We start from the raw sequence: 16,502 nt of genomic DNA on the forward strand, positions 1-16,502 counted from the left end.
TTTCAATGGATGTGGACATACAGAGTGATTAACTGGAAGAATTGGACCATAAAGTCCATTTCTTCTACAGAAAATTAGTTGTATTTAAGTTGTCTATCTTTTCTTCGGTCGACCAACATGCCTTGTGACTCGTAGCGATAGATTTGAATTGGTATTATATTTGACTCCATTCTCATTAAGTGATAATAGAAATTCCTTCCGTAAGTGCCCAAACTTTGAACTCACTGTTCTGTTCTTATTATGTTCACTATCCAGGGTGATTCACAAGGATTTACCGTCACTTACGAATGCTTATTTCCGAAGACATTCTGAGCAAAAAAAGTCGTATAAACATTTGTCCTAATCTTAATATTTTGAGAGCTACACTAATTTGAAGTTGTTTGTAAAATACCATCATTCTTGAGTTTTAAGTTTAAGGGTAAAAAAATATTACAGACAAAAATGAACTATTCAGGAGTATCACATCTTTAATTAGCTAGTATCCTGAAGCTAAAAAGATTTTTTTTCAGATGTTTAACTACAAAATTACATTTTATTACGCATGTTATAAATCACGCCACTGTTGTAAATTCTTCAAGACTGTGCATTAGAATGCATAACTAAACTGTTAAGAATCAAGTTCCTAAAGTCGTATGATTTGTAACAATTTTTATAATAAGTGTGTAAGAATTATGTAATTTTTATTTAAAAGTTGAAAAACAAAATCTGTACAAAGCAATTAACAACATATTTTTAGCTTCAAAACACCAGTCAATTAAAGACATGATACTTTAAGATAGTTCATTCTCTATTTGTAATATTTTTTTACACTTAAACTAAAGAAAAAAGGTAATTTACTAACAAATTAAAATTAGTGTAACTCTGAACATATTGAGATCAGAACAAATGTTTATATGACATTTTTTGCTCGAATGTCTTCGGAAATAAGCTCCGTAAGTGACGGTAATTCCTCGTGAGTCACTCTGTATATAGCCCTATAATATGGTCTCTCTGTGAGCAGCTCACTAAGAGAAAATAAACTATTGAAATATATGTTTCACATCTGCTGGTCTAAAGCATAGCATTAATTTTGGCCCTCGTTTGTATAATTCTTTAGCTAAATTACACCCAGAACTTCTAACATGTAACCCACTAAAATATAACAAGAAAATTAGAAACGTGTTAATGTCTTCAATTTGATTAAATAAATTTATAGCCTATTTGTATGAATTAATCAGCCTAGGTTGTATTCTATAATTTTGGAATTTATATTTTCTTTTTATAAATTGCCCTACTTTATTCACGTACGATATTATTCTTCTCTATGCTAATATTATAGTCTATTATATAAATTCATTGCCGCTGTTATTTTAATTTTTATTTCCTATCTTATTTTATTTCATTTTCTATATTTCTCTTATATTAATATAGGCCTATTATATTATATAATTTCACTGTAGCTGTAATTTTAATTTTAGTTCCTATTATTTTATTTTACTTTGTATAGGCTATTCTCTTATATGCCTATTAATAATATATCTGAACTGCGACCGAACACGAGCGCTGCTCATTCGGTCCTCAAAATTTGTTAATATTACTGTATCCCTTTTTATATATTGAATGTATTATTTTATTTCTATTTCTATAGTTGTAATTATATTCTGTATTCTGTATATTTAAATTTAAATAAATAATAAATAAATAATATAATTTCTTTACTGTAAGATGTTAAAATAAGTCACATATTTTGAGAGCAGGTAGTATTGGTCAGAGCAAGCGAAAGCTAATGAAAGTATATCGTAAAACGTGAGTACTTCAGGCTACGACTTTGTGCAAACTGCCGTTAAAATATCGTGTGGGTTATATTTAAAGGTTCGAAAGGTTTAAGATCGAGAACCACAATCACGGATACTTTGATTTCTAGCCACATAAGATTTTGCTGTGAATGTGTTTACGATGTTGAGATGCCTAGAAAGTCCACGGCCATAAATTTCATGACTCGTCTCCAGTAATGTTTTTCAGACTGTGTTTCTAAGGATTAGGGTTTAACTTTACGATAGCCGCACTTGGATATATTGCTTCCAAATAACGTTCATGTAAGTCGCCAAAAGAAAGTCAAAGCATTCATTTCAAAGCAATTTTTGTCGGTAACATTAACTGATTTATTATTGCCTCACTTTTTATAGTACAATAAAATGTGCCTGGAATGAAATCTCGGAGGACCAGAATGAATTACCTCTATAGAAAGATTTCCGCCGTTTACAGGTTTGAACAAGAAATAATATAGATATTTTATCAGAGTGAATAAGTAAAGCCTACCGAATGTTGTAAACACAGTTAAACTTGGTTATAGCGACCACAGGTAGTGCGACACCTCGGAAGTATGTTTCTGAATCCGTATAACACAAATAATATTTATTATTTTATAAGTATAACGACACACTTAGAATAATAATTTCTTTTGTAGTGACATTTAGGAGCAGCGTAAATTCTACATACACTTCCCCCAAAAAGGAATGAAACAATGGAATATTCTTGTCTCAGATGTAAGACACTGCGCATGATCGGAGACCAGAGACCACTGATAAACAAGATGACGAATATTTGAGTTAATAAAATTCAGGCTATTGGGTTTGTTGTTAGCATCGTTCCGAAATTCACTTCAAAACTGCAGAAAAAATAGACTATGGTAATATGAAGTAAATAATAGATGAATATATTCATAAATCGTGTAGTTAAATCGACATTTGAACCCCCATCACTAGATCAACACTCTGCGCAGAAATGAAAACTTTCGTGTCGTCTCAATAGCTAGGCGCTAAGTCTTCTGCGTATTGTGCAGAAGAAAGCGGGTTCGATTCTTAGTCTATACCAACGGTTTTGTTTTGTCTGAATAACGTTAAAATAGAGCTTTACAGAGTCTAGAGATTGAGTGCTCAATATAGACAATCTTACCCTAGTTGTACATTTCATTATCTTTTAAGGCAGCCGTGGCGAAAATGTGACTCGCGAGCACATTGTGGCTCGCAATGATACCTATGCATTTCTCTTGCTTCGTACCTCCCCCAACCCTCATCCTCTCACTCACTGGAGTCAAACTCCGTTCCATTTGTATTTGTCTCCGACCTGCGAGTGGCATATCGTTGCAATGTCTCTCTCGAAACCATGTACCTCTACAAAAACAGGATGGGAGGACGCATTTTTTTGCTGCCAATATGATGAGAATATTAAATGTATGATTTCTTCACAAGTATTACGAGAAAAACGGTTGTATAACATAAAACGGCATTATACTACATGTCACTCATGAAACTTTAAAAGGGTAAGTATTATTATTATTATTATTATTATTATTATTATTATCTCTGTACGTCGATCCTTTTTCAGAAGATGTACGAATATTGCGGTTAGATCTTCAATTTAAACTCGCAGAATTACAATGTGATGTTAAATGAAAGATATATGTAAGGACTTGACAAATGTTGAACTTTTCAAATCGTAGCCAAAAAATAAACATCCGAAGCTTCGTTCTTTCGCTTGCTACGTTGAAGCCATATACGCTACAACTTACGTTTGTGAAAAATTATTTTCAACAATGAAAATAGTAAAAACCAAATTTAGATCACGACTGACAAACAAATATCTTCGTGATCAACTACGACTGGCAGTTGGTAAGTGACATAATTCCTGATTTTGAAACTCTGTCGCAGTGACATTCTGAAGACAGTTAATTTTAAGTTGTGATAATGTGTCCTATGTTTTCTTATTCATTTCTTTCTTCGTTACACGCACTAAACATTAGTTTGGAACCTTATACTGTATAAAATTATATTTAAGTGCTTAACGTAAGGAAAATGAAAATCCGTTAATAAGTCAGGCAGTTGCTTCACTTCCCCTTCGGGTGTCCGCCTCCATCCATAGGTGCTATGTACGTTGCAGGTTACATAGTCGCTCGGCGCACGAACACATTTTCGCCACGGCTGTTTTAAGGTTTCAATTATTTCCACTTCATTTTCAAAATCCAACACAATCTTCTGTTTACATTAAAACAGTCCAGAAATAGAGGAGTTGAATTGTTTTGCACCTTCACTAAATAAACTCAGCAGAATACCTCGCTAACAGTACAACAGTCTAATAAGGTAGACTACGCTACTGAACTTCAAATAAGGGTGCAATTTCCTTGCACACAACCGGGAGGATGTAATCAGTACCAATGATGTGTTTACTAACGGTACATATACCAACTTTACAATTGGGCTCTAATTGACGGGTTCTAAACATACCTGGTTACTTGAAGTTATTTACCTTTGTTCCAATGCTTCTGGGAGCCCATGTTTGTTACTTTAGCATTATATGAAGTAGGCGTATAAAGCGAAATTAGGCTAGTTATAATATTGCAAAAAATCGATTTTCAGTTTTTCGTATTCTGATACTGAAAAATCAGCTGTAGCTGCGTCCTCAGTTCATGTATACAGGAATTTCTTAAACTCTTGGGCTGAATTATTTACATTTAGTAATTACTAAATAATTTCTCCGTAAATGGCGCACATTTATTTAATATTTATTAAAAATTAAAGAGGAATTCAATTGGACTTTTCGGTAAAATTTTTGTTGTATGTGCATTTTCTTTTTATTCTTTTCTATTTATTATTTTGGTTTTCCCTCTTTAAAAAAGTTACATGACATAGGCCTACGACTATACTAAAATTTTATTCATTTTTTTAGAACGGGTATACACTGCGCCACCAATTTAGTAGAATGCGTTTGAGTCTAAGGAAAGCAAAAACACTAGGCCTATAACGTAATTTGTTGTGACGAGAATCTAAGCCCCCGCATAAGGCATTATGTCACAAAACGTTCACGTCTAAGTAGGCCTATTTTGACACCGTAAATATTATTCAACGCCCAGAAAACGGCGGGAACATTAAGGATATTATTGGAGTGTTTAAGTAATATTTATTTATTCATTTACATTTAAATAATTAATTAATTCATTCATTCATAGTGTTATGCCCAAGAGCAGGTCTTTCACTGCAAACCCAGCATTCTCCACTCTTTCCTATTTTCTTCTACCTTCCTCTTTGTCTCCTCTTATGATCCATATATCTTAATGTCGTCTATCATCTGATATCTTCTTCTGCTCCAAACTCTTCTCTCGTTCACCATTCCTTCCAGTGCATCCTTCAGAAGGCAGTTTCTTCTCAACCAGTGACCCAGTCAATTCCTTTTCCTCTTTCGGATCAGTTTCAGCATTGAATAATTAGTTTATTTATTTATGTATTTATTTATTTATTTATTTATTTACCTATTTATTAATTTATCTATCCATTCACTCACATACTCACTTGTGTATTTATTCAACTACTTATGTATTTACTTGTTTACTTATTTTTATTTATTTATTATTGTATTTTATAGATAGATATATTCTATGAAATAAAAATTAATTTGTATTAACGTTGTGTCATATTCACTTTTATAATGAATTGACAACACTTAAATATCCATTCCCGTATGATCGATGTTTTCCCGTCCCCTAATATTCCTCGACCTTCATGCTCTACCTCTTGCCGATTAAAGGGGACTTGCTCTGCGTGTTATATCTAGCCAGGTATATCACATATGACTATATTAAAATTATATCCATGTTATTTTCCGTTTTTCTGGGAAGGGGGGTAGTATAGGTTCGTTCCAACAAGCGGTTCATGGATCAGTTCATGTACGGTTCCTGTACCATCTTATGCGCATGCGCTAGTTGAGCATCTGCTATGGGATTGAAACTGGACTGGACGCTGTTGGAACGCTTTCGCGGATCGTTATGTACTAAATCCAGAGATGCTATAACTGTGATCATCTTTGCTAAGAACGGGATGCTTAATTATTATCTTTTCGCAGCTAATTCTAATTGCAGAAAATAGAATTTCGATCATTATCAATAAAAAGATGACAAAAAATATGGAAGGCAAGAATTCCAATAATTCAACGTCGTGTACTGAGGGACTCTCATCTAAAAATAGTTTTTTTTTTTAATTATTCATGTATGTACGTTATTTATTATACTTTTAATCAAAGCTGCATGTTGAAATTGTAATTAACTGTTTCAATACCCAAATAATTCCCATTCCCTTTCTTTTTGGCGAAAATTTAAATTAAATCTCTAGTTTTATTATTCATCTGTACTGTCACTTTTCATCTTTAACCTCAATGATGTGAACAGTCGATCATGTCTTTCTTCAGTATCCAGGAGACGTTGGTGAGCTTAGGCGCATGCGCGTCTTGCGTACTCTTCCTTACATGCCTCAATTCACGGACTATTTCTGACCGTTCCGAACCCGTGTCAAAAGCTTGTTGGAACGCCCGACTGCAGTACATGTTTCCGGTTCAGGACTGGTTCGGATTGTGTTGGAACGCTTTTTCTGTACTGCGCATGCTCACGATGGTTACGGACGGTTCCTGACTGCTGTTGGAACGAACCTTATATATGCCTCTTTTTTAACGTTCATTTTTTTTCGTAAGTTTTGTTTACTCATACGAAATGAATCTAGAAAGTTGAAAATTTTAGGAAATGTTTACTTGGATATTTTACATGTACTGAATTAATGTTTTTGAATTTGCTGAATTTTGGAGAAGTTGCAGGGGGTAATTACTGAAAATCGTTGACAAGAATATATGCTATGCAAATCTAGTTTTTAGGTAAAGCTCCCTGTAAGCAGATTTGAATAATTTCAAGGGAAAAAATGTTCCGGGACAGGTTATCGATCCCGGGACCTATGGTTGGACGTACCAGCGCTCTACCAACTGAGTTACCCTGGATCTCCACCCGACACCGTCTCGAAATTGTTCAAGAGTATATGTTATTTGTTGTTCAGTCAACTCAGGTGTGAACCTGAGAATTGATACCAATAAGACATCACTTATGAGGCAACTGGGCCAAGAGATATTAGGGTAGGGTGGCCAGTTCCTTTCCCCAAATGGGGAAAAAATTATTTCTCACAAAGGAAATCAATTAAAGAAAAACTATCGTTCCAGCATAAAGTCAAGTTAATGTGTACACGAGCTTTAAAAAAAATCAGCTTCAACAGTTTTTGAAAAAAAAAATTCCTTGTGGCAAGATAGCCAATTCTGTACCCCTTTAGAGTTTTTTAATTTGGAATCAAAGACACAAAATGGCGATGAACTAGAAATCGACACAAACGAATTATTCTTAATTTTGTTCCTTCACAGGATGAAGAAATAAATACAATGAGTAGCCTCATTTGATTCCATACCCCTAGGTTTCGGGGAAATTTATTAACCTATGCAGAATTACGTCTACTATTGATTGCGAGCTCACATATTCAGTTTTTCATAGTCACAACTTCCTTGCAAGTACGTGGTTTTCGCGTATCTTTAAAGTGTCTTCTCCCATTTCCTTCTCTCTCACACTGATCCAGTATTACCACAGTCTAGTATGTTAGTCGCGAAGCTTGAGTTGTGAGGGTGCTAGGAACAATAGACTGTGCAGGTTTTATTTCGTATTGTCTGTAATGAGGCGATAGTAGCGATCCTAGTGGTTAGCAACTATCTATGGATGCATATTTAATACGTATTGAGCTTCGTGACTGTATATACTAGACCAGCGTTTCTCAAACTTTGTTGAAGTGGGGACCACTTTTTTAAGTCAGAACAGTTCCGCGGACCACCTTACTCTTGTTCCTATCGAAAGCAAATTTATCATTTTTGTGGTGTACTTTATTATCAATATACTTACATTTTAAAATATAATTAATTAACTAAAATTAATTAAATTAAATTAATTTTATATTATTATTAAATAATTAAGCTAATGTTAATTGAAGAAAATTTATTTTTGTTTCTTTAATAAATCAAGGCTATTAGAGTTTGGATAATCTTTAACTTATTAACTAAAAAAAAAATAAATAAATGTTGGTACTCACATTAATGAGATGGATGAGCCTGCTGATTCTTGCACAGTTGTTCTATATTAGGACGTATGCTGGTAACTTAAGTCGGAGATCGTCACATACATCGAGTCGATTTCGGTAGCCTTTGTTTTTATTAGAGTTAGTGATGAAAACCCTTTCTCACACAGATATATAGAAACAAACTGAATTATAATCTCTAAAGCACAATTGTACAGTTCACTGTATTCTCTTTTCACTTGTGATGCAGTCCAGAAATTAACCATACCTTCCGCTTGGAATTTCATTTTAAGTCCGGTCTCATTCGAGAGTTCAATTAACTGTTCTCTTTCACTCAATGAAAGTTTGTTACTTTCAATATCGTAATGAAACTGATCACGAAGCCATGAAAATTCGTCATATTTACTCGGAAAATAAGTTTTAAATTGTGGTCTCAGAGTTTTATTATTGGTGTACGATGTACAGTACGCGACCATTTCAATGTGCAGACTGGGTGTCGGAAAAACTATTAAGAAAGTCATCAATACATGGAAAGGTTCGGTCCTCTGTTATGAATTTGGGTGGTCCCTGGCTGGGTTACAGGGAGAGCGCCAGATGTGCAGGGAAAAGATGGCGAGGAACACCATATTCATAGTGCTTTAAATCCCTCTTTTGTTGTTGAGAGTAGAATGGGAAGTCAGTAGACGGATAGAGTAATAAATTTCATAAAATGTCAGTACTGAGAGAAAAAGTGAAAGGCGATTGCCATGTGTCATTTACTAACTCTGAGATTTTCAGCTGTAGAGTGATACGCAACTCGTTTGAATTTTATTTTTTCTTCTGCCTTTTTTGAAGGACTACAAGGGCAGACCTCGAGGACCACAAGTAGTCCGCGGACCATAGTTTGAGAAACACTGTACTAGGCTGTGGTATTAGTTTCACTCACCCGTGCTTGGTGGGCGGCGGGATGGACACGCTGTAGGAGAGCAGCCAGCGACGGACGGTGCAGGAGAAATAGGGGAAGGTCCACCAGCCGCGGTACGACATGTTGGTGGGGCTGGGCATGAACTTGGGCGACCAGAGCCCCGGACTGGTGTCGGCGTTCTCGTACCAGGGGTACTTGGGGTCGGGGCGAGAGCCCGCGCGCAGGCCGCTCTCTTGCACGCGGTGCGGGCCGCCCAGCTCGAAGGAGCCCAGCGTCAGCGTGGGCGCCACCGTGAACTGGCGCTGCCACGACACGGCGCTGAGCAGCGTGCTGGACGACGCGTTGAGAGCGAGCACGCGGGCCGTCAGCACGTGGCGGTCCGACACCAGCAGGCTGCGCGCCAGCGCGTCCAGCAGCCCTGCAACACATGGATGACATGACTTTCATTCCCTTCTTCAAAGCTTTATATTTTATTTACATATATTTACAAAAGATTACAAAGATTTTTGTGCGAGATCGTGCGTATTTGCTTGTTTTCCGCACAAAACCAATCCGCGGAAAGTCTAAAATTCCACATTCGGTATTCCCAACCTAACACACATAACAATTTCCCTCTTCTTACCGCTTAAGTGACATATTGATTTTACTGCTTTAGGCTTTTAACATTATTTTTAGAGACGTTCAATATAGTAATAATTATAAATTGGAAACTTACCACTGCAATTTCACCTAGATTGCACTGTTAATTATTGTTTTTAAATATTTGCAAAAATTAAGTAAACTCTACAACTCCACTAAAGTTACTGCATTCGTGATGCAAGTAACATTAAGGAAGCCGTGAAAAAATCAACAAGATTCCAGACTCATCATAGACTGGGGGAAAAAAAGACAAGACGTATATCATGGCATTCTGGAGTATAGTAAACACACAAAACATTTTAAAGCAACAATGTTGAAGACAGATATTTTTGTTTTGCAAATTTGCCGTCATTGAAAAGAAACCAAGATGGAGATTTCATTGCAACTAATTAGAAATTCCTCTTTCAGGTATGTAATAAACGATCTTCGCACAAAATAATGTACGATACACGAGCGGTACGTTTTCTTTCAATTCTCGGAAATTAAAAAAGCTCAACTACGTTTCGCTTTTTCAAACTTTTCCTCGAACATGAAAACTTCAACATACCGCTCTTGTAACACATATTATTATTATTACAAGCAAAAATTCCACACAATGACAAAGATTTTACAATACTATTGTAATACTCGTATATGAATATTCTTCAAACTTCGAAATTGATTACCAATCTCATAGTCGAATAGCCTTACTTACTTACTTACTTACTTATGGCTTTTAAGGAACCCGGAGGTTCATTGCCGCCCTCACATAAGCCCGCCATAGGTCCCTTATCCTGAGCAAGATTAATCCAGTCCCTACCATCATATCCCACCTCCCTTAAATCCATTTTAATATTATCTTCCCATCTACGTCTCGGCCTCCCCAAAGGTCTTATTCCCTCCGGCCTCCCAATTAATACTCTATATGCATTTCTGGATTCGCCCATACGTGCTACATGTCCTGCAAAACTCAAACGTGGTCAAATAACCTACATATTACAAATTGTTGTATAAATACAATGTAACTGGGTCACACCCGAAAAAATGCTTGAGGTCGGGTGTGACCAATAATGAAAAGTGGATAGAAGAAAAAAATAATAATACATATAGTAATAATAATAATAATAATAATAATAATAATAATAATAATAATAATAATAATCACAACTGTGATTAAACTGTTAAATGTAACTACACATAAAGTTTAAAAGAATAAGAAAAAACAAAGCAAACAAACAAACGGTACCATAGCCCACACATGAACATACTAAGTTAAGAATACAACTATTACGAGTACAGTTACGTTACTGGGGAAAGCCAGCTGTCCCAACTTACATTAATGGTAGGATAGTTACGACATTTGTTTTTAATGTTCAAGAGATTTCTGATCTAGCGTTCAGAGTTTCTGGCCACAGTTCATAACGTGCCGGGTTCGATTCCCGTCTGGGTCATGAATGAAGTTATTGCGAAAAACGCGGGCGCCAGGGGCTTTCCTAGGGATTCTCCCGTTTCCCGTCACTTCATTATTTATTTAGCTCATTATTATAATTATATTATAATTATTAGTCTATTATTCTAATTATTTTTGTTTTTCTATGCATAGTAACTTATATGTCTCACTGAATTTGACTTTCTGTTTAAAATTTTTATGTTTTTTCTATCTTTCTGTAAGTTATATATGCCTAATTTCTATTGACTTATTGTTTACATTGTTTTATGATTACTGTTGTGCACTGTATTTGATGTATTTGTAATGTTCTTTCTTCTTTGTATCGAAGTTTTACTCTAGGCTGAATCTTAAAGAGGGTCTTGTGGTATAATAATAATAATAATAATAATAATAATAATAATAATAATAATAATAATAATAATAATAATAATAAAGTTTATTCCAATTTCTGTATGTGATTTTGCCAATTACTTTGATATCCGAGAAAAAGATTATATAAATATATTCTGATTGAAGTTCTGGCTGATACGTTGTTGTTGTTTAGTCAACTGTTCGAAGACAGATCTGAACCGCACAACTGATACCAAAAAGACACCACTTATTAGGCAACTAGGCCAGGAGATAATGGGGTACGGTGGCCAATTCCTTATCCCCTCCATTACATACATCGCCGACTAGCTACATATTACACTAGTCAGACTTCAGAAGCATACAAACAGTTATGTACATCTATTGTCAGGCACTACACCTCACTTGTCGATATATATCAAAGGAAGAGTAATTGGATACTCTAAAGTAGAAAGGTGCTAAGTGCCAAAATCATAGAAAACGAAATTATTACGCAGAAAAGTGCAATGTGCCTAGGAGGATGATGTATGAAAAAGGCTACATCCACTTGTACTTCATAAGCGAGATATTTAGATGTTACGTTGCCAGCACCATGCAGTTTCAGAAGGTAAACGCCCTCTTGAGTTGCATCATAGAAAGGCAGAGTGTGCACAAAATATTATGAAGACTGACACCAGTCTTTCACAGTTGCCTGATAGGGATGCTTGTTCCCTTGCAATGGATCTTGAACAGGTCATGTTTGTGCCCACACTTACACACAGCGAAATGTTTTACGGATGTCAGCTTTCACGTTATAACTTTGGAGTTTGTGTATGTGATACAATGCAGTCTTACATGTGTATGTGGGATGAAAGCATCGCGAGTAGAGGTGCCTATGAGATTGCCTCGTGTCTGCTAAAACTGATCAATATGGACATAACAAACAAGAAGAATCTGGCATTCTGGAGCGATAACTGTGCAGGTCCAAACAAAAACCGTGTAATGGCTTTCATGTGTCTCTTTTTAGTTGCCAATGGTTTATTTGAGCACATAAAACAACGGTTCCTTCTCAGTGGCCACAGTTTCTTGCAATGCGATTCTGATTTCGCTTTGATTGAAAAACGAAAGAAAGTGGCAAAAGCCTTCATTCCTAGTGACATGCTTAAAATCATACAAGACTCTAAAGTTGTAAAACCATTTCAGACAGTTCCAGTGCTAGAGTCCGATTTCATTAATACCCAAGATGTTGCTGATAAACTAATTTCCATCAAGAACTTGAATATTTCTAAGGCATGTTGCATTCAGTATGATGTTAGTAAAGCAGGTTGTGTTTCTGTGAAACAGTCCCATGATAATGAAGCAGTGCATACCATTGAAGTGCTTAAAAAGGGGGAAAAACATGAAAGATGTGCAGTCAGCGTTGTTTCAAGTTAAAATACAAAATAGGGAAATTACTGAAGAAAAGAAGAGGAATCTACTAGCAATGATTCCCTACCTTCCAAATGAGGAGCATAGGCAGTTCTACAGGCAGATCTGTGAGTAAAAATTGCTCCAGAATAGGAAACTATTCTACTGCAACTGTACCCATTATTTAACCCTTTTCACAATTTGTGTTATATAATTAAATCTGGAGAAATAATGTCTTTACATACCACTATTATTAATGATTAAACACTGTACTATTGTTGTTTTCTATTAGTAAAAAAAGACACAAATATGTGTAGAATTATTCTTACCTATAGCTACATTTGTTTATCTTATCTCCAATGTTTCAATTTGGCACTTTGCACCCTTCTACTTTAAAGTATCCAATTGTTTGCGTCCATCTGAAGTTTGACTGTAGGCTAGCTAGTCAGTGATGTATGGAATGGAGAGTGAAAGGAGCTGGCCACCCTATTCAATTATTTCCTGGCCTAGTTGTCTCATAAGTAGTGCCTTCTTGTTATCACTCGTGAGATTCAGACCTGTCTTTTGACAGTTTACTTAACAATAACATATTATATAATATAATTTATATATATATATATATATATATCTGGATATCTTTTACTAAATTTTGAACATATAAATAAATAAATAAATAAATAAATAAATAAATAAATAAATAAATAAATAAATAAATAAATAAATAAATAAATAAATAACCATCCTATTAAACCGTCACCAATGGGATATAGATTCTTCGGAGTTTTCGTCTCGTTGAAATTATATATCCAATAATTTAATCATAAAACTCTATAATTAATATTGAAATATTTACCGCACAAAGAATTCTAAAATTAAATAAATAAATAAAACAAAATCATTGTTTACAGAAGCATCGTATGTTTCGTATTTAACATTACATTTATACCGCATACACAATGGTAACAAACAATCGAAATATCTGTAATAATAAAGCAATTATTGATTATGTTAGAGAACAATATGTTATATTGTGTGCTGGTTTTCATTCATTACTGAAATGCCGACTGTACAAATTATATTAATATTACATCAAAGCGTTCATTAAAGTCATGTTTATATAATTTACATGACAAATACAACACAATTCTCAGAAATAGTTTCATAAAGGCTGTTCATAGCAACAAGAATGTAAAATCGCCAGAGAAGTATCTTGTATTTCTTTTCTCTGTCCACTCAACCATCTTAACCCATAGAGTATGTACTTGTTATAAACGACATTTTGTAAAGATAATAGTGAACTTCAAGATGCTAACACAACATTTCTACTACGTGTACTTATGTAACAATTCCGTTTGGAACAATTCCGTTTTTTTATTATTTAGTAAATATGTGTTTCTTTCACTAGGCAATTGATCAAATTATTTCTGTGGTGTTTATAATATTTTTATTGTGATGATTTTGTTTTATTGGAGGCTGGCCTCCTTATGTTTGTTTCGTAAACCCGACAAGGCAAACACCTCTTTTTGGTGTGACACTTGAAAAAAATTCATAACAAAAGTTCTAAAGAAAAAAGTTATATGTGTTTCTAATTTTACGTCCTTCAACTATTATCGGCATTGAAAAGACATAGACAAATGAAATTATTTAAAATTCCCCCCAATAAGATGATGAATATTATTTTCTTGATTTACACTTTATCTATATATTTATAATCAGAAAGTAAATTAAATCGACAATTTAGTAAATTGTACGTAAGATATGTTGTTGTTTGTCGTTTAGTCAACTGTCCGAAGAGAGATTTGACTCTCATAAGTGACACCAATAAGGCAGTACTCATAATACAACTAAGTCAGAAGATAATTGGGTAGGGTGGCCAGTTCCTTTCTCCCTCCACTGCATACATCGCTAACTAGATAACGTTTTACACTAGTCAGTCGAGGGTTGCTAGCATGAAACGAACAGATTTTCGCGTAACACTGACGAAAATGCCTGATTGGATGCTAATAACTTAATATGTAGACCTACAGCATAGCCTATACACGATGTAAGGGTTATAAGTGCCGTCGTCGGCGACGGTCTACAGGATAAAAAATGTCCATACAACATAGGGTCAAAACTGGGTAGTTTTCCTAGAAAAAATATATATTTTGTTATTTTATATGCGTTATACTACTTAAATCGTTAGTAAAATTACGAAAATAATTACATCAGTAGATATATCTAACAAAGAGTTAATATTCGTTTAAATAAATATTTGTGTGTTCTATTACGTTTTCGTGAAATTAAATAAAATGCAAGCTTAAATTTGTTAATATTCTGGCTTGAGAGACGTGGCAACGTTCAGCAGGCAGTACTCTGCACAGACATAAGTACGAGTCAGCTGAGTTCAAGCTCTCTGTCCATAGCTCTACTGCCGAGCGGATGGCAGTTCAGTACAGGGTATTCGATAAACAACTTACAATGTCATTCACAGTTTAGGAATATCATATGTTATTAATTTATGGAGAAAGTCGTCGTAATTCAAGCGAGGCAAGAAGGATGTACCGTCAACTTTTGCCTCAAAGGAGGTTGCCTAATCGGCGAACTTTTGTAGCAGTTTCTCAACGATTATTAGAAACTAGAAGTCGACAATCACACAACCAGACGTTTGTTTAAAATGATACTGCTTTACGAAAGCGGGAGAGATTAAAATGTTACATAAGAAAAAAAAAAGTTCGTGCGATTTTGTGCAGAAAACCACTATTGTTGATTTTTTAGACTTACAATAAAAATGGAGCAATATTGTTACATGAAATGTAAATTTACTATAACGTTTTATTAACAAGATTGAAAGTTTGTATTTGCTGCTCGTTTTATGTAAACAACGGTATTGTCATAGTCGCTCCTGCATTAGAACAGAGTATCTGTTTTGTACCGATATGTCTGCACCCGCTTGAGCTGTACTGTGTACTTCTAAACTCCCTCCTCCCCTTCCAGCAACGTTTCAAAATGTCTATTATTGTAAACTTTAATAATTAGTTAAATATTGCAATTGGAAAAAAATTGTGAGGACATTTTTTCTTCCTTATGACAGGAATAATCATCAGTTAAAATAATGGAACTTATACTCCTTACACCCTGTATAGGCTACCTATAAATGCATGAAACTAGCCCCAAGCATAGATGAAGAGTAAGGTAAACTCAGGGTAGCATATGATACAATATTACTTTTGAATGAAATCATTTTTCCTTTTCTTCCCCCCCTCTCTTTCATGATTTCCTAACAGCAGAGTTACAGAGTCTAGTCAGTCAGCAGAAATTTATGTAAACACCTTCAAATTTAAGAGCAAAAGAGTGTCATCCGAACGCGGTTCTCCGGCCAGGAAAGCCAACGTTTAGTTTTTCAGCTAACGACGTGCCTAGATAAACTTGCGTCCTTTTATTCTGTCGTTTCACAAAAAACCAGCAGACTCTGAATCTCTTCCTTCATAAAGCTCAAGACTAATAATGAGCATTAGGCGATAGAGTTAGCAGTGATTGCGGTAACCATTATTAAGGATGTGTCCAATTTGCTAATGAACATTCCAAAACCTTGATTAAGTCTTGAAGGTCTTCACTTTAAGTCCGTGAGGGTTCCCTCGATCCGTAAAATGGATTTACAAAAGAGGACGGGGCATTACTGCCGCTTAGCTGACAGTGATGGATGTTTGCGCGGTGAGTTGTAAATTCGAGAGGATCCGAGGGAAGACAACGATCTCTGTCTTGGTCTTCTTGACAAAAGAGAGGGATTTAACAACCAAGAAGGTCTTGGCGTTGATGACCACTCATTATTAAACTTTACATGGAGTTAAAGGTAGGCAAGAATGCGTCAGCTTCTTTGTGCTTCTCAAGTTCGGGCGAAGTATTGTAATTAGGT

At 35.0% G+C, this 16,502-nt stretch overlaps 1 protein-coding gene across 1 annotated transcript in view; it reads right to left on the reverse strand.

Annotated features, from left to right (window-relative positions):
- The window catches only part of LOC138712147 (probable G-protein coupled receptor CG31760), a 395,270-nt gene that overhangs the window by 56,543 nt on the left and 322,225 nt on the right, over positions 1-16,502 (reverse strand). The window contains exon 4 of the mRNA XM_069843619.1: positions 8,827-9,223. Coding sequence (XP_069699720.1) covers positions 8,827-9,223 — 397 coding nt within the window. The remainder of the gene's footprint in view (positions 1-8,826; positions 9,224-16,502) is intronic.

The sequence above is a fragment of the Periplaneta americana genome, chromosome 13 (assembly GCF_040183065.1).
Source record: "Periplaneta americana isolate PAMFEO1 chromosome 13, P.americana_PAMFEO1_priV1, whole genome shotgun sequence".
Lineage (NCBI taxonomy): Eukaryota > Metazoa > Arthropoda > Insecta > Blattodea > Blattidae > Periplaneta > Periplaneta americana.